Here is a 25653-nt window from a genome sequence, read left to right on the forward strand (position 1 = left end):
TCTGATGAAGGGTCTAGGCCCGAAACGTCAGCCTCTCTGCTCCTATGATGCTGCTTGGCCTGCTGTGTTCATCCAGCCCTGCACCTTGTTGTCTCAGATTCTCCAGCATCTGCAGTTCCTACTATCTCTGATTCAAAGTAGTCTCTGCTGCTTGTGGAACCTTCATGTATGCAAGTTGGCTGCCACATTTGCTAATGTAGCAATAATGACCAAATTTCAAAAATAATTCTTTGGTTGTGACACACTTGAGAACATTTCAAGAACATGGCAGTTGCTATGGAATCTTGTGCCAGATTTGCAAGAGCAAATGGAAGGAAACTAGCAAAAATGCATTAATAGTTTGCCATAAAAATATCCTCCATCTAATTTCTATTGTGAACGCACTGGACATCGAAACAGACAATGCAAAGAATGAAGAACTCACACTGGTATTAATGGGACTGCTAGTCTGAAAGGGGTGGGTCAGTGGCTAACTTTATTCTGCATCACAATGACCATTGTAGTGCTTTATACCAGGGCTGCTCAAAGACAGGACATTTTCCCAATCCCGGCCATTGGTATCCTTCACAGAGGAACACAAAACACCAAAAGGTACACAAAAGAAACCAAGTTGGACATTTATAAGAACACATGGAAAGAGGTAGAAACACATCTTGAAGGATACAGTTGAAGACTACAGCCATCTGTAGAAGTAATACTAGAATTCAAGTAACCGAGAACAACGCAAAGCCTCAGTAACTTCTGATAAGGAGGATTAACGTACACCGGGAACAACTCCCATCAACTTTTTAAATGTCAAAGTTTAGAAATAAAGTTTTACTCACCTCCAAATACAGGTTTGTTCTCAACTGTATTTGTGGCTCCAAAGTTAAACTGTGGAGTGCTCTGGTTCTGCTGGGCCTGGTTAGTCAATGCTGAACCAAACATATTTTGAGATGACGTCGTCGAGGTGGAAGTGGCAAATGGGACGGAAGGATTTGAAGAGCAAAATCCACTCTGACCTGAACCAAAGAAGCCAGCTGCAGCTATATTTGGATTTGATGCAGCAAGAGTGAAACCGCTAGTTGTTACAGCTGCCTGGTTTGATGAACCAAAGCCAACCATCTGTGAAGAGCCAAAGATCGACCCAGGTGTACTACCACTCAAACTCTTGGTAGCGTTGAATATTGGAGCAGCAGTGGAAGTGGTGGTTGTACCAAATGAGAAAGCTGCTGAGGTGCTGCCAAATGCTGGCTGTGTAGAAGCTGATCCAAATCCAGTCTGGGCTGTTGCACCCCCGAACAATGGCTGGCCAGGAGTTCCAAACGTAGACTGCGAAGTGGTACTTGGAAAAGCTGATTTGGCTGCAGAAGCTCCAAAGTTGAACGGAGTAACAGCATTGCCAAAGGCAGGAGTTTTACTTGGGGTTTTCTGAGCTGCTCCAGCATTTGTCCCAAATGTTGACTGATTGCCTGTGCTTCCAAAATTAAGTTGGGCTGTCGGACCACCAAAAGGTGGTGTGCTTGTGGCATTACCAAACAGGGAAGATTTTGCTGAGTTTCCAAATGCAAGAGCAAGTTGTCCACTTGAGGTGGTAACAGTTGTTGACACTGAAGAACCAAAACCCCCGAATAAATTTGAAGTGGGTGTGATACTTGTTGACACCTGGCTTGTGACCGCTGTTGTTTGTCCAAAGACAGAAGCTAGTGGGCTAGCTGATGCTGCAGATGCATCTGCAGAGCCCTTCCCAAATTGGAATATGTCACTGGGTGCTGCTGTGGTGGTTGTTGAAGAATTTGAACCAAATTGAAACAGTTGCTGTGATGATATGTTGTTAATTGCAGTAGGAGTTGTATTTGGTTTTGAACTAACAGCTACATTTAAACCAAAACTAAATGTGGCTTTTGAGCCCTTTGCTTCCAAGTCAATGTTTGAACTTGCTAGTGAATTGGAGGCTGCAAATGGGAATAGAGTTGAACTTGATTTTGCAGAAGTTGTGGCAACAGCAGGTTCATTATTAACAACAGCTTGAGTTGACTGGCCAAATGTGAATTTTGCAGATGTGGTCGTTGAAGTTGTAGCTGTCGAACAGTTCCCAAACACTGGTTTGAATGAAACAGTTGAGGTAGCACAGCTTGATGCTATTGATGCCACCAAGGTCACGGGTGTAGTAATTGGCATTGTCAAGCTCGATGCTGTTGAGACGACATTGGCTTGCTGTGCTACTGGCAGATCAAAGACTGGCTTAAACCCAGCTGTACTGGCAGCTGAAGGAGCTGTGACACTAGTGACTGCTGGCTTTACAGTCACTGCGCTAGGCAGACTAAGACTTGTGCTTGGAGGTGCAGAACTCCCTGTACATACAGCAACACTCATTTCAGGCTCTTTGTTAACTTTATTTTCTTGTGAACTTACTAGAGCAGAAATCTGGCATGAGTTGGTGGTAGTGGTGATGGCTTTGGTAGAAGATTTATTGATTGGACTTGTAAGTGGCTGGGTGATGGAGGAACATGAAAAGTTCAAAACGTCAATTGGCTTAAACCCTGCAATGTCAGTTGTCATCGCCATACTAGTAGTAGGAGTTGTAAGAGGTGGCAATAAATCATTCTTGAAGGTGATAGCGGAAGGCTCTGAGACTTTAACCATGTTGCTTGAAGTTACTCCATCTACAGAATCTGGGAAAGGAAAATGTTAACATTACAAGTCAGTTCAGTCATCAAGGATTTTAAAACCAAGAGTAATGCATTGTAACTGTGTCATCAACAACATATAACCTTTCCTTGATAGAGTATTGCAGGTCCATTCATTAGAACTATGAATCAGTTTTGTTTTCACAGAATGCTTCAAAATTTTTTTTTTGAAAAGTATGAATCTTCTAGGTTAACACAGTGTGGAGCTGGAAGAACACAGCAGGCCAGGCAGCCTCAGAGGAGCAGGAAAGTTGACATTTCGGATCAGGACCCTTTTTCAACATGGCTAACCCACCTAGTCTGCAAATCCCTGGAAACTATGGGCAGTTCAGCACGGGCAATCCACCCAACCCACACAACTTCGGACTGTGGGAGGAGACCGGAGCACCTGGAGGAAACCCACCCAGACACAGAGATAATGTGCAAACTCCACAGTTGCCCGAGGTTGGAATCAAATCCAGGTCCCTGGCACCGAGAGGCAGCAGTGCTAACCACTGAGCCTCTCAAACAAGCAGAACATTATTTAAATGGGGAGACTGCCAAAAGCTGCAGCAGATGGACTTTTTCCTATCTACTTATGGGACATGGGCAGGGCTGACTGGGCCAGCATTTATTACTGTCCCTAGGTGCCCTGAGAAGGTGGAGGTGAGTTGCCTCCTCGAACCATGTGTTCATGTGCTATGGGTAGGCACACAGTGCCATTAGGGAAGAAATTCCAGGATTGTGACCCAGCACACCAGGGTATACCTCACTCAAGTCAAGGAAACCAACATTTACCGCCTTTTTTTTCTTTATTCATTCATGGGATGAGTGTGTCGCTGGCTAGGCAGCATTTATTGCCCATCCCTTATTGCTTAGAGGGCAGTTACGAGTCAACTACATTGCTGTGGGTCTGGAGTCGCACGTAGGCTAGACCAGGTAAGGATGACAGTTTCCTTCCCTGAAGGACAGTAGTGAACCAGAGGGGTTTTTCCAACAATCGACAATTGATTAATGGTCATCATTAGACCCTTAATTCCAGTTATTTATTGAATTAAAATTCTACCATCTGCCATGGTGGGAATCAAACCCAGGTCGGGTCTCTGGATTAACAGTCCAGTGATTATACCACCAGGTCATCGCCTCCCCTTAAGCTCCCCATACCCAACTTCTTATCTGCACTGCCAATGTTACTTTGCTAAGGTAAGTATAACAAAAGGTTTTTAAATCTCCAGAAGAAAAAAACGTGTTCGTTTTGCCATCTGATCCAATATTGGAAATATCTATATCCAGCGTTCACTGTCAGCATCGTGTAGTTTTGGGTCATTTCTGGGATAGCACACGTAACTGCCAAACAATAAACTTTACAATTTATCCTGCCTCAATCTCAAATGAGCACACTCAAATACAGCATGATATTTTGTTCAATTACCCAGAACAACCATGCTATGGTTCTTCTGTTTGAAATTTATATTCTGAAATAAATTAAGAACAGTTTTTTGTTTCAGGCCGATGTTGATTGGGAACTCAAATAACACTGTCCAAACGCATTTTAAATTGGAATACAGCAGATAGAAAATAGGACTATATTATTACCTGCACATCATTGAGCTATGCTGAAGAATTAGCCTGGTGGAAATTTTCTAGGTACAGCCATAAAATGCTTAATCTGCTCAGTATTGCTCAAGTTACTGAGCTGACATTTGCAAAAAGAAACTTATTCTAATCTTTGAAATGACATTGCATCAAAACCAGCGACAAGCTGTTGGCCCATTATTGCATACCTGAATTACTAACTGCATTTGTGCAGTTCTGCATCTTCTTCAAACTGACCAGCAGAGGACTAGAGACAACAGCAGAAATGGAGGTGGATGTGGCTGTTGGGTCAGCAGAAATTTCTCCTGTCGGGGCAGTAAATGTTACGGACAGGGAGGGTACTGTTGCTGTCGTCACTGGTGTTGGTGACTTTGTGGGCTCTGTTAACAGCAAGAAATAGCACTTAAATCTCATTGATAAATATTCAAAAGGGTCAATAAACTTGAATACACATGATAGATTTAAAGACAGGATATGGTACAGTCATATATAATTAAACAGAAGCTAGTTACATCACCACATCTAAAATGTGTTTAAATCACAACTACATCATCACTATATTAAAAAAATGGAATTATGGAAGTTAAGCTCCGCATCCTGTGGCCTTTCGATTTTTCTATGATTTCTGGAGAAAAATTCTTAACTCACAATAAATGCATTCAAATGAAAAAGGCCCAAAGTTGATTTTTTGTGTTTACAGACCATTAAGTGCATGCCACAAAGTCCAAAAACCAAAAGAGACACTTAAATCAAGGTAATAATATACAAAGTAAAAATCGAAAATTCAATCACCAGAGTTTTCTTCAGGGTCAGAGGATACCACGATGCCAATACTAACTGATCTCGATCATGATTTAGGAACTTTCCATCAGAAGGGAACTGTCTCAAAAGCAGACCTTTCCAATGCCCAAATTCACAAAATGTAATCAACACAAACCAATTGACAAGAAATGGAAGTGTAACTGTGAACTTGTAGTGTACGTGTGATACAAAGCTAAAGTTGCTTCAGATCCGTTCAGTAACTGAGATGCTCCATTCGTGATAAAGGCAACAGAAAGACCTAGGAGTTCAGGTATATAATTCTTTAAAGTTTGCGTCACACATAAACAGGGTGGTTAAGGCGGCATTTAGCATGCTTGCCTTCATTGCTCATACCATTTGAATTTAGGAGTTGGGACATCATGTTGACATTGTACAGGGCATTGGTGAGGCCTCATCAGAAGTAGTATCCAATTCTGGTTACCCTGTTATAGGTAGATTATCATCAAGCTGGAGAGGGTTCAGAAAAGATTTACCAGGGTATTGCCAGGAATGGAAGGTTTGAGTGATAGGGAGACATTGGATTGGCTGCGAATTTTTACACTGGAGCGTAGAAGTTCGAGTGGTGACCTTATAAAGGTTTATAAAATCAGGGGTACAGATACGGTGAATGGCACGTGTCTTTTCCCTATGGTGGGGGATTTCAAGACTAGAGGGCATATTTTTAGGTGAGAGGAGGAAGATTTAAAAAGGACAGAATGGCAACCTTTTTACAGACAGTGGCTCGTGTGTTGAATGAACTTCCAGAGGAAGTGGAGGATGTGGGTACAGTTACAAAGTTTAAAAGACATTTGGATACGTACATGAATAAGAAAGATTTGGAGGGATATAGGCCAAGCACAGGCAGATGGGACTTAGTTTGGAATTATGGCCAGCATGGACTGGTTGGCCCGAAAAGCCTGTTCCCATGCTGTATGGCTCTATTCACCGTCTATATCTCACAATGAGGCTTTTGTGGCATAGAGGTGGTATCTCAACCTCTGAGCCAGAAGGCTTGCTGTAGAGGTGTGTAATAATATCTCTGAACTTATTTATTTAGAAAGAAACCTGAAAAAATCTCATGCTCACAAGGGGCTCTTGCGGCATAATGGTAATGTCCCTACCTCTAGGCCAGGGTTCAAGTCCCAACTGCTCCAAAGGCGTATGATAACCTCTCTAACTAAGTTGATTAGAAAGTATTTTGGAAAATGCCTAGCTAGTTAAGGTAGAGAGCAGCCAGAACACTTGTAACTATTCCACCTCATGAAGAAAGGGAAACTTCAGTGGTTTAAATATCTACTCAACTTTACTTTAATGGATATGCTTTGTCAAAGAGTATAAGTTAGGTTATAAACAATGGTCAAAACACAGTGAAATATAACCAAGATTGATGAGTCTCTGACCTTTACCACTGAACACAAAAGGCAAGAATTTTCATTCCAATTTCTTACCTTCCTTTTCCTGCAATGCTTTCTTAATTCTGTCAAGACCTGCCTTCTTTTCAGAATCCACATCGTCTGCTGTGATTGTATAGCCAAGCTCTAGCGGAGGATGCTGAAGGCAAGAGGCATAATGAATTAGCAGCACAATCCTGTATTAATTCACCTTGGCATCAATTTGAAATAAATTACGCTGCTAAAGACTTTATTAGCATTGTGCACCCAATACTATTTTTCACAGCTAATGCTAATTTTGCTTAGCAACTGCATGACCATTTCAGAGTTAGAAGAATGTGGATTCAAATCTCATTCCAAAGCTGGAGCAAGTAATTTAGACTGAAATTGTATGTAGTACCGAAGGTTAATGGAGAAGAGCTAGGAACAATCTGAAGCAAATTGGAAGAGAGAGTTAACTTCAGTTGATGAGACGGAAGTTAACTAGGACCAAAGGGAGTGCTGTGCTGTTGGAAGTGCCTTTTGCAGATCAGACATTGAACAAAGCTTGTGCTGCCTGCTCAGCTGAATGTGGGGGGAAAAAAAAAATAGGTCCTGCGGCATAATTCAAAAAGGAGCATGTTCTCTCAGTCAACATTTAAACCTCAACAAATACCATGAAAAGCTGGCCACTTGTCTCTAAGTCATCTTGAAATTTGTTACCACATTGGTCCACATGCAACTTTGCAGCTAAATTCAGTACTTGTGAACCCACAAGACAAGGACATGAACATTCCTATGTGAATACATATTCTTGGGTTATGGAGCACTTCATACCTTTCAGAGGGAGTTAGTTGTGTCAACAATAACAGCAATCAGAATTTCAGAGGGAAGTACTTTCCAAGGGAACATACAAATTGGTAACAGCTTAAAATAAATTCAATTAACTCCTATTTCAGTAAACAGAGTGGACTATGGAGACGTCATGTCAAAAGAGGCACTCCAACCAGGAAGTTGGTTCTGGCTACCTCCAGAGCACCTCAGCCAATTCCCATTCCTATCTCTGTAGGTCAGCACACTTACTTGCCTCAAGATCCTCTCCAATTTTCTTTATAAAATCCACTGACCATGTCCTCCATCCTCTGAGGTAGCGACTCCAAGGTTATTACTTCTCACTGCATAAAACATTCTTCCTCACACACACTCCCAAAACCTTTTGTTCCAACCCTCAATCAGTGTTTTCTAATGATTGTATTATCAGCTAACCAGAACGCTTTTATGCATTATGACTATGTTATGTGTACAGTTTTTACATGTACATTTAAAACCGTCATTGTGTGTGTGTGCGTATAATACACACACACACACAATTGGATTTCCTACCACTCTACTTTGTCCAAAGAGAAGAAAGAAGCCCAGTTTGAAGTTCCTCCTATACTAACAACCTTTCTGTTCTCGTTTTCTTTCCAAGTCTTATTTTCCTATTCAATTCCCCACTTAATTGATTGGATTTGGTCTGATTTTTGAAGAATCCTTCTATCCTGCATCATATATCCAATGGCTTTTTTCCCCCCTTCCATTCCTTCAATTTTCCTCATCATCATCTTTTTGCCCTTATCCACAAGTAACCAGCCTGTACCTGAAACAGCTCCTCCTTAACGATCACCCATTGTTTCATTATCACTACCCTGTCAGTTTTTGGTCTTAGTTAACTTCCTTCTCACTCTATTGTAGTTAACGCTCTCTTTCAAATTGCTTCAGATTCTTACTTTCTCTTCTCCATTAATTTAAACCTTAAAGTGTGATGATCATTCATATCCTAGTGTTCCTCCACTCTGTCAACATCGTATCCCAGCATCAGATCGTTAGATTGAGAACATTTTGGTCAAGAAAAAAGTTTCCTGAACACATTTCAGAAATTCCTCTCTCTCAAATCTTTATTCTAACTTTCCAATCAATAGCAATCCGTAGAATGAGAGAGATGTTGATCGAGTAAATGGGCAAAAGAGTGACAAATGGATTTCAATATAGGCAAATCTGAGATCATCCATTTGGACCTGTAAAGGGCACAGCAGGGTACTTCCTAAACATTACAAATCTAGAATGGTGGAAGTCCAAAGAGACTTTGGAGTCCAGGCACACAAGTCATTAAAATATTATAAACAAATCCAGAATAATGGGATATTGGCCTTAGTACCTAGAGGATTAAAACAAAAGTGGCTAGAACTTGTGTTTCACCAAAAAGGGCCCCAGTTCTACAACATCTGGAATGGAGATCAATTCTAGACACCCTGGGATGACCTGCTGCACAGGTTTAAATTAAGATGAGAGCTAGGGTTAAAGTGCTCTTGTCTGCAGTGCTAGTGTTCTCCTCTGACCCAGGAGATTTGGGTTCAAGTCCACCTCTCCAGAGGTGTGTAATAACATATTTTAACAGGTTGGTTAGGTAATATCCACACAAACTAGGATTGTATGCCATAGAATTTAGAAGGTAATAAAGTGATTTCATATATGTTCCACTGCAAAGCATCTGCTTCACTTTTTCCTTGCCCTCCACAGGGCATTAGCAGAGCTTCTAAAAATGAATAAGTAAATTTCAAAAAGCACTTTGCTGTGATTTCACATGCAAGTCCACACACGAATTCCATAAATTATTCACAGTCTGCATTGTAGTCAACCCTTTCTCATTCAATGACAATGTAACCAAATTGTCCAATAGCAGGCACCAAAGAATATAAAGCACTAAAGCAATGATACCTCTTAATTTTGGGGCAATAAAGTCAAATTATAACAGCACATCTTCTCAATTTTTTTCAGTTCTAAAAGATGATGGATTACTTCTGCATTATAACTGATATATTTTAGCTACAAAAACAATGAAATAGTTTGAAAATCAAGGAGCAATAAGAAGTATGACAGTCACCAGAGTAAGCTGATCTCCTTTGCGTTTTGATAGGAGAGGAATCTTGCGCTTCCGTTTCCCATCTCCCTCTGAGGGAGAACAATCTACTGTTGATGGTGATAATTTTGACAACAGACACACAGATTCTAGAATCAGAAAAATAACTCATTATTTCTTAAATAAAGAAAAATATTTCTGCTATCAGTAAAAAACTAAATATCACCTAAATTCAACAGCTGTAAGTCCTGAACACGGACAAAGTTTGGTTTTACTTGTTTAGTCCCGTACTTGGACATCTTTACTGCAACGGGATAGAATAGAAGTGTTCTAAAAACACTAGTGAAACTTAGTAACAACACTGCAATGACAATTATATGCAAATCTGTTGTATAACCAAGGAGCAGGGGAGATTGGCTGTGTGGAGGAGAGTGGGTTTTGAATTCGTACTACAGCTAAGAGTTTTTCACATTCAGTTCTATATTGGATGATTTACCTTAATTTATAGTGTTACGACCGTTTGTTTTCAAAACAAAAATAGACAATTCTCTTTCAACAATGTTAGTTGGGGAAATGTGAATGTGCTTATTTTAATACTTGTGAAATAGAACAGGTACTTGAAATTGTGACAGATTTTTATCCACACATTTATACTATTTATGAGGCTATCCCAGATTAATCAGCAATATTAATCCACTTCCTTCTTACCTTCTTCCATGGTTTGGTCTTTTTCTGCCCTATCCACCTTAACAGGAGTAGAAGTATCTGACCTTTGTACTTCTTCTTCTCTGTGAATAAACATCAAAATAATTCAAAATATTTCCTAAATTCAAGAAACCAGGATGTAAGGCTTTGCTTTGTAGTATAACACGTTCTCCTGCAAGTTACAGTTCATTAGGTGGTAGCTGCCTTCTTACAAGGCACTTGTTACCTTTTTTCGCAGCAGGGTGCAAAAGCCAAATTCATTTCTGATCTGGATGAGTGCTTTCTATCTGGAGTCACTGAATGATGGCTAACTGAAAATCCTATGGAATTTCTCTGCCAGAAGAGACCACTTGCAATACGTACTGACACCTAGCCAAGACCAATTATGCAGGTACTCCTGGTATGTTTGGTTGAATTATACAGTAGTTGGGATGAATTGGAACGTACTTTTACTGACTGAATGAGAAGGGGAACACCAAGTGTAAAATTCTGCCAATCTAATCTAACAGGTAAATGCTAGAAATGCAAAAACTAGTGATTCACTGGTGCAGAGAGCTGAACTGAGCTCAAAGAAGTTATCATATTGCAGTGATACACTGGACCAGCAAACAAAAGCCATGCTCAAATCCCATTCTTGCATGATGTGAAACAGTTTTGCTTACCCATGGATTAGCATCGGGAACCACCCCATGAAAAATGTGCAAACCTAACTGGTTTGTGAATAAAGGTCCTCTAAGCTACAGCATCAGACAGTACTCCAAAAGTTCCCATGTAGGCCATACACAAGTTGGCGCCTTTAAGTTACTGCCTGTATGGAGCTGCGCAAAGGAATTATAAGAATACGTCACAGAAGCATTTTAGCTGTGCAGTGCAATATAAAATTACAGCACACACTGTTCTTTAATAACTTTCACTAAAGTGAACCTGTGACCCCTTTTCCTACCTCGTCCACAACAACTGGAGTGCCACTCTGCTTAATTAATTCAAATCGGCTAGCAACAGGTTACAAAAAAAAAAAAAAATGATTTAAGAGCTATCATTATATTCTCAAGGCAATGAAGAACAGGTAATAAATGCAGTTCTGGTGATACCAGAACACAACAGAGCATTTTTGAATCAACTTCAGTTTCACAGATGAGCAGAGCAACACTGATGAGGATATTCTTTGCAACTTGAATTGCATCACTGGGGACACCGCTTAGGACAAGGGTTGTGCCATTTCATCAAGCACACATGAATATTTTAACGAACATTTAATCCAGTGGTTATATTTTAAAAGCTGCAGTTAGTTACCTCATTTTTTTTCCTGGTCTCTCAGGAGTTTGAGAACGTGAAGATGCAGGGCTGGACAGGGGGGATGCATTCCGTACACAGAGATAATTCTTAGCACCCTGCAGGTTAACAAAGAAATGGGCACTAATTTCAACATTAAATTTTACAATCGCAAATGGTTGACAGTTAACTTGCTTATGGTAGTGATGGTTGAAAAATAAAAAAAAAAGGAAAACACTGCTATTCAAACAATATGGTGAAACGTCACGTACCAACCCATCTTAATCTCTAATCCAAAATACAGTCTGCATCAACACAGAACTTCTGCAAAACTGCATGTGGTGACTTACAGTGCATGAGGCTCGTACCACAACCTGAGTTTCAAAAGCATTTCTAAAGTAGAATACACGAAACTGCAGAAAATTCACAACATCCCATCATACCTTGAACAGCAAATAGCATACGAAGTTGCAGTATTACAAGCTCCACTACACACTAACCTGAACATGGCCTCGAGTGGAACTGTAAGAACTGAAAATGGGGTTGCGAGGGGAAGAATGCTTCCCACTCACACATGTACTGCTCAGTGAGCTAATGGAGGATGTTCGCGATCTTTTGGAGATGGGGTCATCCGAACACTGGGAATTGGTGCTCCTCTTCAAGGTTCCAGGTCTAGAAAACATGACAGAAGCTGAATCATCAGGTAGAACTGAACAAAATAACATGATGTGCGCCACTGTTCTATTCATGTTGCCTTTTTGTAAGTAATCCATTGCATTTATTTGAAATATCCTGAACATAAAGTACAAAGTACACCTCTTCTCTCTTCTACAAACATTTTGTTCTTGTTCTAATATTTCATTCAGCCTCTCCTTGAACAGACTGCTCCTGCTTGAGTCTAAGTCCATAGACAACCGTAGAGTTCTGATAGATCAACAAGAGGAATTCCTCAATGTAACCTGTACAAACTATACAATAACAGGAATCCAGCTGTCAGAGCTGATCTCAATCACTATCTAGTGACCACTAATGGAAAGAACAAGCCATGAAGACATTTCTCATCAGGGTCACTGACAAACGAGGGACCCACAGGCAAATTATTGTGCCACAACTGATATCAAATTGCTCACATTCAGGTTTTGGAGCCAGAAACCTAGATCGTCAAAGAGATAATTTACATACCATACTATTCTAGAGACAATTCTATCACATTTAACGTCTGCAGCGTATTCCATTCAAAAACAGAAACCCAAAATCTTTCAGCCATATGCAGTACTTCATTTTGTTGAATATTTAACTATCATTTAGAATCAGTTTTATTTAAATGACAAATGGAATGGGTCTGGGAAAATGCCAGATTAAGCTAGAAAATAATAATTCCTGCTAATAATTTTAACTGAATAATGAAGTGATTTTCTACAGTAACTCAGGCAATTTTCTTTTTGTTCTTGAGATTAAGAGTGAGAGTGAACATTAACTGGAATTCATAAAATAATGTAATAAAGTCAATTCCAGGCAGATTTAGTACTTACACTGGGATTATAAAAAGTATCACAACTTGTACATGCTAGTTCAATGATGTGAGGTAATGACCAAGCTAGCTGCTAAAGCTGTCCAGCACAGAACAAGCCCTTTGGCCCATCAAGATGCCACTGTAAACTAATTCCATCTGCCTGCACAAGGCTTGTATTCCTCTATTCTGTCTGTTTATGTGTCTGACTGAATGCCTCCTAAACAATGCTATCGTCTCTGCTTCCACCACCTCCCTGGCACCTACCAAACTTTAAGGAACTTGCCTCGCACATCTCCTTTAAACTTTGCCTCTCTCACCTTAAAATGTATGTCACCCTATTGTTTGACATTTCTACCCTGAGAAAAAACTATCCACTCTGACAATGCCTCTCAATCTTATATACTGCTATCAGGTCACCCCTCATCCTCCGATGCTCTAGCAAAAACAAATCAAGTTTTTCCAACTTCTCCTTATGGCTAATGCACTCCAATTCAGGCAACAATCCTGGTATTCCTCTTTTGCATCCTCTCCAAGGTCTCCACATCTATCCTGTAGTGTGGTGACAGAACTGCACACAACACTCCAAATGTGGACAAACTAAAGTATTACACAGCTGCAACATGACTTACTAACTTTTATACTCAATTCCCCGACCAATGAAGGCAAGTACGCTGTACGCCTTCTTTACTACCTTATCCAATTGTGTTGTCACTTTCAGGGAGCTATGGGCTTGCACCCCAAGACCTCTCTGCATATCAATGCTCCTAAAAGTCCTGCCATTTACTGTATACTTTCTTCTTGCATTTGATGTCCCAAAATGCATCACCTCACACTCATCCGGAAAAAACACCATCTGCCATTCCTCCGCCCGACTTTCCAACTGGTCTATATCCTGGTCTATCCTTTGAAAGCCTTACTTACTATCCACATCTTCATCAATTTTTGGGTCGTGTGCAGACCTATTAATTATTTTCATCCAAACATTTTATATATACTAAAACAGAAGTCCCAGCACTGATCTTTGTGGAACATCACTGCACACAGAACTCCAGTCAGAAAACACCCCTCCACAATTACCCTCCATCTTCTATGACCAAGCCAATTTTGTATGCAACTTGCCAACTCACCATGGATCCCATGTGACAATCTTCTGGACCAACCTACCTTATCAAGTGCTTTAGTAAAGTCCATGCAGACAATATCCACTGGCCTCAATCATCTTTGTCACATCCCCAAAAAGCTCAATCAAGTTTGTGAGACAAGACCTGCATAAAGCTATGCTTACTAATAAGCCCATTCTTCCTGAAATGCAAATAAAACCTGTCCCTAAGAATCTTCTCCAATAATTTCCCTACCACTGATGTAAGGTTCACGGGCCTATAATTTTTGGAATTATCCTTGTTGCTCTTCTTAAACAAAGGAATAAAAATGGATATTCCCCAATCTTCTGGGGCCTCACCTGTGTCCAAACAAGATACAAAGATCTCTGTCAAAACCCCAGCAATCTCCTTCCATGCTTCCTTAGTACTGTGGAATAGGTCCCATCAACATGCTCCAGAATATCAGCATACCCCTCCGTAATCCTACCATCATCCATGTCCTTCTCCTTACTGAATTTACTGTTGTAAAGTACTTAAGGTCCTCACCTACTTCCTCTGGATCCATGCATGAATTCCCTTTATCCTTAAGTGGGCATACTCTTACCCTCACGCTCCTAATATGTATATAAAATGACTTGGGATTCTCCTTAGTCTTATTTGCCAGGGACATTTCATTGCCATTTCAAACCCTCCTAATTTCTGGTTTAAAGTCTTTTCTGCTTCCTTTATATTTAAGGGCCTTGCTTGATTTCAGTTTCCTAAACCTTACATATGCTTTCTGACTAAAACCTTTCAACACCTTGTCATCCAGAGTTCCTGAATCTTGCCATCCTTATCTTTCATCCTTACAGGAACACACCGGTCCTAAACTCTGACTAGTCTTTAAAAGATTCCCACGTCAGATATGGATTTACCCTTAACAGCCACCCACAATCTAATTCCTCCAGTTCCTGCTGGACACTGTTTCAATTAGCCTTGCCCCAATTTAGCACTTTCACATGAGGACCAATCTTATCCGTATCCATAATTATCTTATGATCACCCTTCCAAAAATGCTGCCCCACTAAAACTTTAATCATTTGGAAAAGTATTTTGAAACTCTATCCAAAAATAAAAATGAGTTAAACTTCAATTACAAAGATTCATTTATTATACCTCTATTTCTGACTTTACGCCCACAGTTAACTTATAAACTGCTGGTGGAGTTGAAAAAAATCTGCTTTTTCGGATAAGTGTACAAAAACAGTTCAAGTCCCACCTGCCTCAAACATGTAGACGTTTTTAATCAACCTGTTCAGACAAGAACGGTTGGAGCTAACTGTTCCTCAATTTTCTAATCTTCCCCAAAACTACCATGGGAGGTTCCGACAGGCCAACAAATGCATCATCATATGCTACTGGGAAGATAGAGAGGTAAATGCATGTGCTCGTATTTAATGGCACAATATTTTGTACTTCAATAAGAACAAGGGCTGAGCTATCTGTCAGCAATGAAACTACTAAAAAGCAAAGACAGCTTATCCACAGCATTAAAGCCGGCCTAGATTTAGGAAGTACAAGAGAAACATAAAACATAAGATAACCACAAAACATAGGTGCGTATCAACCATTTCAAAGATTTGTGAAGAGAAGTTGCAAACTCCTGATCTCTAATCTATCTGGCTGAAAGGCATTCATATGACAACGTAAAGTGAGCAATTGTTGGACCACAGGAAGTAGAAAGATGAGGCCAAAGTCAACACCATCCCGGACAGTTAGAGAAGTCGTAATCACTTCACTCCATAACAAGTTACTGGAATGGTCACAAGTTACAAACTATTCCAGATATTCATCAGCTGCAAGTTGTTGAATTTTAATGGAATGCCATACAGTATAGTTCCATTAAGTAATAAAATTACCTGAACAAGTATTTTGAAAGTCTGTCCAAAAATGAAAAACAGAGTGACACTTAAATCATGAGGGTTAGTTTATTATCCATCTATTCCTGGCTTTTCTCCCATACTCAACTTACTTTGGAATCAAAGAAGCTGGAGCTCCATTGGCCAACAGGGGCTCAAATGCAGAGTGACCACTGCCACTGCTGTCATGGCGTCTAGAAACAAAAAGCAACAAGTTAGGCTTATGTTACAAAACTTGCTTGAAACTTGAAGCAGGCGAGTGATTATTTTCCAAAAGACAGTTACTTTTTTTCCTACGCGCATGAGGAGCACAAATTACTTTGTAGGAAACATCAATATACCAAGTTTCCAAATGCTTTTATTCATTCATCTTGCTCAAGAGGATTTGGATGCACAAACTTAAAATTTAGCTCTGATCAACCATAATGTCATGTAATGAGAAGACTGACAAAATGTACTAAAAATATTTAGAAGCACCTATCAGGCCTTACTAGATCCTTGTTTAAAAAAGGCTACATGAATAAAATGGCCTTTACTGGAAGCTACATTGGTAACACTTGTAACAATGTCAAATAAAATTGAGGGAATACAGTCACTTGAATTCAGAGATGGGTGGTGGCAAGACTGTTCGGGTAAAGGAATTCTTTTGAACTTAAATGATATGGTGAGCTATATTCCAGAGAGTTGGGATGCTCCAATTTAAAAGGAAAATAATTCTGATTCAGGACCAGTTGGTCATTTCTACCTGTCAACTGTGGGTGACATCATTTCCCCAGTGATCAAATAAAACTGACCCAGTTCTGCGCATTTAAAGTACATTCCAGAATTAAATCTACTTCTATTGGAAATCTACCACCACATGATTTACCAATTCCAACCCTTCCCCAGCCTGTCTCCTAAAGCTGACAGGAGTATTATTCTACACGGGTCATCTCAAAAGCAATTAACGCAAGTGGCTGGTCATTTTTCAAAGGATATTAATGATAAATCCTTTTCTCACGGGGGGGTGGAAAAGGTGAGTGGATTAGAGTGTCTAACAAGAGAAGAGACTGCGATCTTTCTTCTCATTCAGAGACAAATACAGCACCCAAAACTGTTATCTTTGTTGAGACAAGCTAACTCAGTAGATGACCCAATGCTCAATTTTCTGCCAATAAAGACTTAGCTCTACTTTGAAAGTTGTGTCACACGGTGGTTAAGAAAGCACTTCGCATGCTTGCTGCCATTGCGCAGGCCACTGAATGTAGGAATTAGGACATCATGTTGAGGCTGTACAGGACACTGGTGGGGCCACTTTTGGAGTACTGTGTACAGTTCTGGTCACCCTGCTGAGGGAAGGATATTATTAAATTGGAGATGGATCCAAGATGATGCTGGGACTAGAGAGTTTGAGTTATAAGGAGAGGCTGGATAGGCTGGGACATTTTTCACTGGAGCATAGGAGGTTGAGGAGAGACTTTATAGAGGTTTATAAAATCATGAGGGGCATAGATAAGGTGAATAGCAAAGGTCTTTTCCCCAAGGATGGGGGAGTTCAAAACTATGGGGCATATTTTTAAGGTGCGAAGAGAAAGATTTAAAAGTTACCTGAGGGCAACGTTTTCTACTCAGATGGCCGTTAGCATGTGAAATTAACTGCCAGAGGAAGTGGTAGCTGCAGGGACAGATATAACATTTAAAAGACATTTGGACAAGTACATGAAGAGGAAAGGTTCAAAGGGATATGGGCCAAACGCAGCCAAGCGGAACCAGTTTAGTTTGGGAAACTTAATCAGCATGGACAAGTGGACCAAACGGTCTGTTTCCATGCTAACTTAATGACTCTACCGATGTAATGTAATTGAGGCAATATTGATCATGAACCACAAATGAATACTTATCTGCTTTACAGCAGTGGAGCATACTACAGCTGTAAAAAAACTATGAAAATTTAATTTTTTCTCCTTACACATTAAGCAAACCTGTTTTGAAGCATGTTATCGAAATTTGATCTTCATCAAACTCTATCACATAGCAAATCATTCAAAAACTAAGCAATAAAAATGAGTTTTAAATGAAAATACTTCTGAAATAGATGCTGCCAATTACTCCTATTATTTTGTTAATATAATTGCAGGTCAAAAAGCAACCATGCAACATAAGTGCTTTCCTACTCAGCCCTCACACATTCCCTCCAGCAGTTGCTTAATCCCCTTTCTCCAAACCACAATAAGCCTTTTAGAAACCAAATCAAACGTACCTTCGCTTGTTCTCTCGTTCCGAGATTGAAGTTCTTTCTGCATCATCTTCAACTGTTCTCTTCCGACTTTCTTTGAGTGCACTAAGCACTGTTGCTTTAGAGCATGGGTCAATCAGAGGAGATATGGCAGGGGACATCATATAGTCCAATCTGGGAAGTCAACATAGTTTAAGCATATACCCACTGATGTCACAAAAATCTGAACTGAATGACTTAGTTATTTATAAGTTAACATAACAAATGTGGGATCAAATTCAGGATTAAGTCAGAAGTTATGTCAAAAAGGATAAACTTCCAAATCTAAAATAACCTAGGAAATATGTGTCCATCAGCTCAGCTCCTTTAAAATATAGGAACAGAGGATTTTGGAGCAAGAGCAGGCTGTTCAGCCCTTCAAGCATGCTCCAGCATTTCATAAAATCTGGCTGATCTGGTTACACCCCTGATTCCACCCTCCCTGTCTATATTCATTAATCTGGATTCCCTTTTCTCTAAAAAAAAATGCATCAACTCAGCCTTGAATAAGTTCATTGAGTCATCTGCCACTATTTTCGGGAAAAGAGAATTCCTTATACCAACAGCACAAAAAACAACTCCTGATTTCTGGGAGTACCTTTATTCTTAAAACATACCCCCTCATTGCACTGTCACCAGCAAGAGGAAACACCCCCCTGGTATCCACCCTATCCAGTCCCCTCAAGATCTTATACACTTCAATAAGATTCTATTAAAATCCAATAGGTATAAATCCAAACTGTTCAACTTCCCTCCTAAGGCATTCAGCCCAGGAATAAGTGGAATGGACCTTCAATGAACTGCTCCTAAAACAACTGTATCCTTCTGTTTACCAAATAAGGAGATTAAAATGCTACACGGTACTCCAGATGTGATCCATAGCATTTCTTTTCTACTCTTTCTGACAAAGTGATCAAAGTTCACTTTCTTCAATACTCCATCTGTTAAATATTTTATCACTTAAGCTGTCTATATGCCTCTGCAGATTCTCAAACTTCTATCACCAACTTACTTTCCCACCTATCTTGGCATCATGAGCAAAGTTAGCAAACATACATCTATTCAGTCCCTTCTTTGACGTCACTGATATGCACTGTAAATATAACAGCACACCACTTGTTACAGCTTTCCAAGCCAAAAGGTGCTATATATTCTGCCATTTCAAATCTGTGTTCACCAGAATGTCAGGTTAAATATAGAGACAGTCGCAAAATTCTAAAGAGAGGCAGGAAATTACCAAAATAATCATATTTTAAAACCACTACTCGGTCAGATTTCAAAAACTACACATCTCCTCTGCTACTGAAGCTACCTCTAAGTGTTTTAGTCTCCTCTTTTATTCAAACTTCACCTTTTTATGCTCTATTAAGACCAAGGCTTGATTGACAATCATTGTTTAACTCTCACTCCTGGATTCAAGAGCAAGAAAAGAATCTGACTCCTTGTTCGAGTTTCCAACCTCTGCATTATTGCATAGAGAATCAATTTTGCTGTTTGGAGAGTCTAGGACTAGGGGAATAGTCTTAGGATTGGAACAAGATCTTCAAGGACTGAAATTAGAATAAAATTTCACACACAAAGGGCATGTGTAAAAGTTTAACAGCCTCTTCCACAAAATGACAACTGATGCCAGGTCCACTGCTCGTTTTAAATCCAAGATAAATTTCTGTTAACCAAAGTTATTAAGGACTATGGGGCAAAGGTGGAGTATATGTTGTCTGGTAGCAAGATCATCCAGGAACTCACTGAATGGCAGTATAGGCTTGGGGGACTGAAAGAACTACTTCTGTGTTTATGTTTCTATCTTTGCATTGATTTGTTCGGACTGATCATAGCCTTAGAAGCCAGAACAGACTTGCCAAGCCATTTTTCCTTTTTTTTTGCTTTGCTGCTACAAAGAAAGAAAAACCAAAAGTTACAAACTATGTTTATATTACTCTATGGCAGTAACTTGTTATTTGTTCCTTTGCAGCAAAAAAAAACTAAATTAGGGAGTGAAAATCTGTTATGTGGGGAAGCAGAAGCAAATAGAGGTTGATTTCTTTATGTCCAAACTTTGTCTGCATAACTCATGCACCAAATTTCTCCTCATTATTAGGAGTAGGTCCAAGGATGCAGACCTAACTCTAAGCTCAGACCACAGTCTCACAAATGCATCCATGAACCACACAAACTTCAAGGTGTCAGGGTTGATCAGACAGGATTCCCACTCTCGATTATCTGGAGCCTTACTGGGAAGTACATATTGTCCTTGTATTCAGCTCCAAGGTGCTCCATGGTCAATGAGCCTGTCGGAGCTAACAGATAAGTATGACTTAGGTGGACAGTGCAAAGTCAGGGCTGGGAAAATGTAGATCGTCTTAATAAGCATACAAATTCCAACACTAAGAGATGAGATCATCAAACATTTGACTAGTTAACTAAGTAGCTGAGCAACAAACCCCTCTGACAGAACTAGACAGGGTAAAGCCAGGAAGGATATTCCCAATGGTCAGGGAGTCCAGAAACAGGCATCACGGTCGCTGAATATAAGGTCTAAGGGTACGAAGGATATTTAGGACTGAAATGAGGGGAAATTTCTTTGCTCAGAGAGTGGTGATCCTATGGAATTCTCTGCCACAGAGCCTGGTTAATGCCAAACATTGAATATTTTCCAGAAGGAGCTAGATATAACTCTTAAGACTAAAGGAATCCAAGGGTATGGGGAGAAAGTGGGAACAGGCTATTGAATTGGCTGAGTATCCATGATCATATTGAATGGCAGAGCAGGCTAGAAAGGTCAAACAGCCCACTTCTGCACTAATTTCTACGTTACCCAGCCATGTCTCTGCAAGGAAGTTGACAAGAGGAGGTCAGACACTGCCATACTTTGACAAAGCCAGATTAATATTGCAACTGCGATAGACAAACGTTTGGCACCAAGTACAGATGTATATTAATTATATATGGGAGAAATGTAGAAAATAGAAGTTATTCATTACTATGCACACACATCAACATTCATAAGCAAAACTACGGACTTTTTTTATACCATCTCAAATCCCCCTGGATATTAACCGGAGTCAACATTTGGCCATCCAACAATATGCTGCGCATCATTACGATTTCAGTCAAGCACTAAATAATACAAAACACTCATTGACAAATTGCAAGATAACATGTGCAACTACGTAGTAGAAGGGAGAATATAATGATGGTGCTAACTTTGTCACTAATGGCACAACAATATGTGAAGAATTGATTCTACAAGCATGCTTTTCATTAAAAGGAACTAGATTAAACATAGATATTTTTTCATGGTGAGTGCATTTTTAAACCTGGTAATAACAATTTCACGAGTATATTTCTTAATAGAAATTAATTCCCTGAACTACATCAAGTAGTTAGATCCAGTTACAATTTAAAACAGCTATCCTGATAAAAATGGTTTGGCTTGGGCAAGAGCAGGGCACGTTCCTACTACATCAGCATCAATTACCAGCCTGTGGAGGTCAGCAATCAGATCTTCTACTTTGTGACTTGAGTGACTCCAGCTGCAAAGCGCATTGTGAAGTCAAGACCAGTTACAGAACTTTTCATGGTTAAACTATTGAAACAGCCATGTCCGCTTGGGCAAAGCACTGCAGGGCCAGACATCAGGAAGTTCATACATAAAACAGCAAAGAAAATTGTTTCCACAATATTTCACACACTGACACAAACATTATACATGTATATGTAAAACTAACGGGTCTGGTAATGCTATATTCTTGCCACTATTTTTAAAAAATGCAGGACTAGTTAACTGAAGTCATTATTTATTATTTCAGAAAACAAAGATCTCGGTGCTGGAAATCTGAAACAAAAATAAAAACTGGAGAAACTCAAATCCAGCAGCATCTGTGAAGAGAAAGCAGAGTAAACATTTCTTACTTCATTGCTGCTCAGAGTTATCCTGAATTTTATGCTTACATATAGGGCACTCAAAAAAATCAAACACTACAAGGATGACGTTGAAAGGTGCAAAATTAAACTATTACTCCATTCAAATGTGTCAAGTTTATTATTTTGCACATTTGAAAACTGAATCTAACTTTACGGTTTTTCAGTTAACACTGATCACAAAACTCGCCCTTGGCTCAAAATGCTTAGTCCATGCTTCTTCATTTTTGAATTTCAAAGATCCATCTACAGTCCTATCAACACGCTAGCCAAAACAGTCAATTCTGATGCAAGGTCATCTGTCTCATACGTTTACTGTGTTTTACCGCCTGATCTGCAAAAGAACGGCATAATTTTCTGTTTTATTTCATAATTACAGCAATCACATTATTTTGTTTTTGTATAAACTAACAGAGAAAGCTAAAGATAACAATACGGGTGGATGGGCAGACAAATGTTAAATGAAAATTAAAGAAAATTAAGTCTTGAAATCAGAATTTAATATTTCTGTGGAGTAATTTCCCAAGAATAGTTGGAAATGACACTTGCTAAAACATGGAGTAGCTAAGATAAACATCATTAGGTATGTTAAAGGAAATGTTAGATAAACCAACGAGGAAGAAATGATACAGTTTGATAAAGAGGGGGTGGAAGCACTCAAGCATGGAACACTCTGCTCAAATGCCAGTCAATGGATTTCATATAAAACACTGTGTCAGGAATACACAGAGACAAAGTCGAGGCATCAGAGGGAGCACAGAAAGCTCCACATAACCCATCTAGCCAACTCTTTAAAAACTCTCTACACAATGTTAAATGTTGCCGTGGGTTAAATATAAGAAAATAAATTGATAGTCTAAGTAGTCTATAAATGGGGTCAAAACATTTGCAGTTGCTCATGAAAACTCTGAGGATATTTAGCAGATTGGATGCATAGAATACAATGAACATGACAGAAAATGTAAATCCAAAACACTGCTTCACAAAAATTGTAACAAGAGGGCACAGGATCACATGATCAAAGACGATAGAAGACAGGATTCTTCACACCAGTGCACAACACGTACAAAAGACTTCAGGGCAATTTAGTTGTGATCAAGACACTGGTATTGCATTACCATTGGAAGGAAGAAAGAAAAGTTGAATTTCAAAGTTGTCACAGCCTTATATAAAAGTCACTTGTAAAAATTCTCTAAGTTTACAACTTTGTCACCATGTTTAGCCATGGGAACTTAAAGGTTCCAATTAAAGCAAATTCTGCACCAAAATGTCACATCCATTCTTCTACACCTACTTCACTGAAATATGTTGTTTTATCAGATTATTTACTGTTTCACATTGGATTTCTAAAGATGCGTTAAAAGCATATGACGTTTAATTTCTTACTGACATGAATCCAATATTGTGTTTTGCTTACATCAAAGACTTACATTTTGCAATTACTCAGAGCTTTCCACTTGACCTAAGAAACCAAAGAACTTTTCTTTTAAAAACATAAAAATAGGTCATGGGAATACTTACAGAGGTGAACGCATCATGTTTGCATCAGGACGTGCAATTTTTACAGTCACTGGACTATGTACCATGGGTGAGTTCCTGGATGATAAGACATTTTTCTTCTGATAGCCATCCCACCGCACAGTTGGTAGAGTTCCAGGTACTGAATATTGGGGCTGGTGGATTGGATACCGTCGCCGAGGGGTCACTGTAAATCTATTCATCATGGCCTGATGTTCCCTAGAGAAAACAAAATGATTCAAATAAAAATTAATTTCATGTACTGTGTCCTTGACAGCTTTTTAAGAAACTTGCTTGATGTGATAAAATGATTAATCATTTAAGTTCTTTCAGGGATTTGCATCTTCCTGGCAAGATCAGCATTTGTTATTCGTTCCTAGTTGCCCATAAAATAGCTGACTGCACAAAAACCAAGGAACTCTAGGCACAAACGAGATACTGCTTTACTCTACTGATAACAGCGCTGTTTCATTTTTGTGAAAAAATATTTCCCTAGTTTGAACAGGTTTAGTTTAGTTCCACCTGTCTACGCATGAAGAATCACTTCTTTTGCAGCTTTAACTGCAACTATTGGTTTCACACGCCACCACTAAAACATGCACCTGTGGGCATCACTAATATGTTAAACCACAATCAAGTGGAAGTATGAAGATGAAAAAGCATTATAAAAACAAGTTTCTGCCACAGCTGCAAAGTTGAAGATTTTCTCCAACAGCTGCTGCAGACCAACTCCCCAGTTTCACTGCAATGTTACACAATGGCGGCAGTTGCTAACGACTTGGAAAACTTTGTCGTCTAAGTGGTTGATGGACATAGTACCTTCTGCATGTTTATTCATTATATTGGAGAAAAGTTGCAATTCCCGTCAGAACAATTCAGATCAGCTAGTTAATCCTTTGAGCTCTATCATAATTCAACTGTAACTAACACATCAATAGCTACAAACAAATATAAGAGTTCAATAGTATGTTATATTCTATAATGGAGGAACTATTGACATTTTAAAAAGTTTAAATGACAACATTGCCAGTTAAATGAGAGAGATACTGGGATCTTTGTCAACATTCTACACTGACCGTTATATCTCCCTTAAACGAAACATTTCGTCACCAAATCTAATGGTGAGCAATGCCACCCTTGGCAACTGAGGCTAGGGCACAGACTTCAAAGCGTCACATCACAAATAAGGCAATTATGCTCATACAAGGTCCAAGTTTGAGTTGCATAGTTCACCACTCAACAAATTTCCTTTGGTGCCTTTTTTCACCCAATACCTTTATCACAAGCTATTTCGTATAATTCAATAACATTGAGATTACACGCCTTCATTAAGAAATTCCAAAACTTAGCTTTAACATATAATTTTAACATGTGTCTTTAAAAATTTAAAACTCCCTTTGCTTTTCAAGTTAAAGTGAATTATTTACTAAAAAGGCTTGGGTTAAGCCAGTATAAGAATATGAAAAGTATTATCATTACCATGGTAAACTACCTTGATCCTTACCCAGAACAAAGAGGGAAAATAACTTAAACAAAACTGCTCCAAATTGTTTCATGAATGCACCAGTTACGGTTCCGACTTGGAAAACACATTTTTAAACTTATGACATTAGTCGCTGTTCACTGTTATATAGACTGTGAGGACAGAATCAGACCATTAAACCCAGCAGAGCCATGCTGGCTTTTCACAAAAAAGCCCCCAGCCAGCCTTCATTCCAGTAACCCCAGCTTTCCCAAAAATACATTTCTGTTATTAGCCTCAACTACTATCCATGGTGGCAAGTTCCATAGTCTCATCAATATCTGGCTAAAAACATTTATCCTGAATTCCCTTTTGGATTTATTTGTGACCATCTTTTATTTGTGCTCTCTCATTTTCATTTTCCCCACAGGGTACACAGAAGATGGTTCCATCCATCAAATTCTTTGTCAATCTTAATGACTTTCATTTGATGTCTTCTCTTCCCAGAAAAAGAAACATTAGCCTGTTTTGTTTTCTTGATGTATATGACTTCAGTCCTGCTATTATCTCACTTAGGTGGAAGTGATGATGTGGTGGTAATACAACAGAATAACAATACAGACATCATGGCTAATGCTCTTGGGCATCAGCTTAAACCCTACCACAGTAGCCAGAATTAAACTCAATTAATAAATC

The 25653-nt window shown here is 39.3% G+C and overlaps 1 protein-coding gene across 1 annotated transcript in view; it reads right to left on the reverse strand.

Moving 5' to 3' along the window:
• pom121 (POM121 transmembrane nucleoporin) overlaps positions 1-25653 on the reverse strand; it is a 35985-nt gene that overhangs the window by 6204 nt on the left and 4128 nt on the right. The window contains exons 2-11 of the mRNA XM_048612791.1: positions 23499-23714; positions 18042-18191; positions 15916-15996; positions 11792-11963; positions 11313-11410; positions 10023-10102; positions 9339-9463; positions 6494-6596; positions 4433-4624; positions 825-2654 (exon numbers count right to left, since the gene is read on the reverse strand). Coding sequence (XP_048468748.1) covers positions 825-2654; positions 4433-4624; positions 6494-6596; positions 9339-9463; positions 10023-10102; positions 11313-11410; positions 11792-11963; positions 15916-15996; positions 18042-18191; positions 23499-23714 — 3047 coding nt within the window. The remainder of the gene's footprint in view (positions 1-824; positions 2655-4432; positions 4625-6493; positions 6597-9338; positions 9464-10022; positions 10103-11312; positions 11411-11791; positions 11964-15915; positions 15997-18041; positions 18192-23498; positions 23715-25653) is intronic.

Source organism: Rhincodon typus, chromosome 26, assembly GCF_021869965.1.
Source record: "Rhincodon typus isolate 14 chromosome 26, sRhiTyp1.1, whole genome shotgun sequence".
Lineage (NCBI taxonomy): Eukaryota > Metazoa > Chordata > Chondrichthyes > Orectolobiformes > Rhincodontidae > Rhincodon > Rhincodon typus.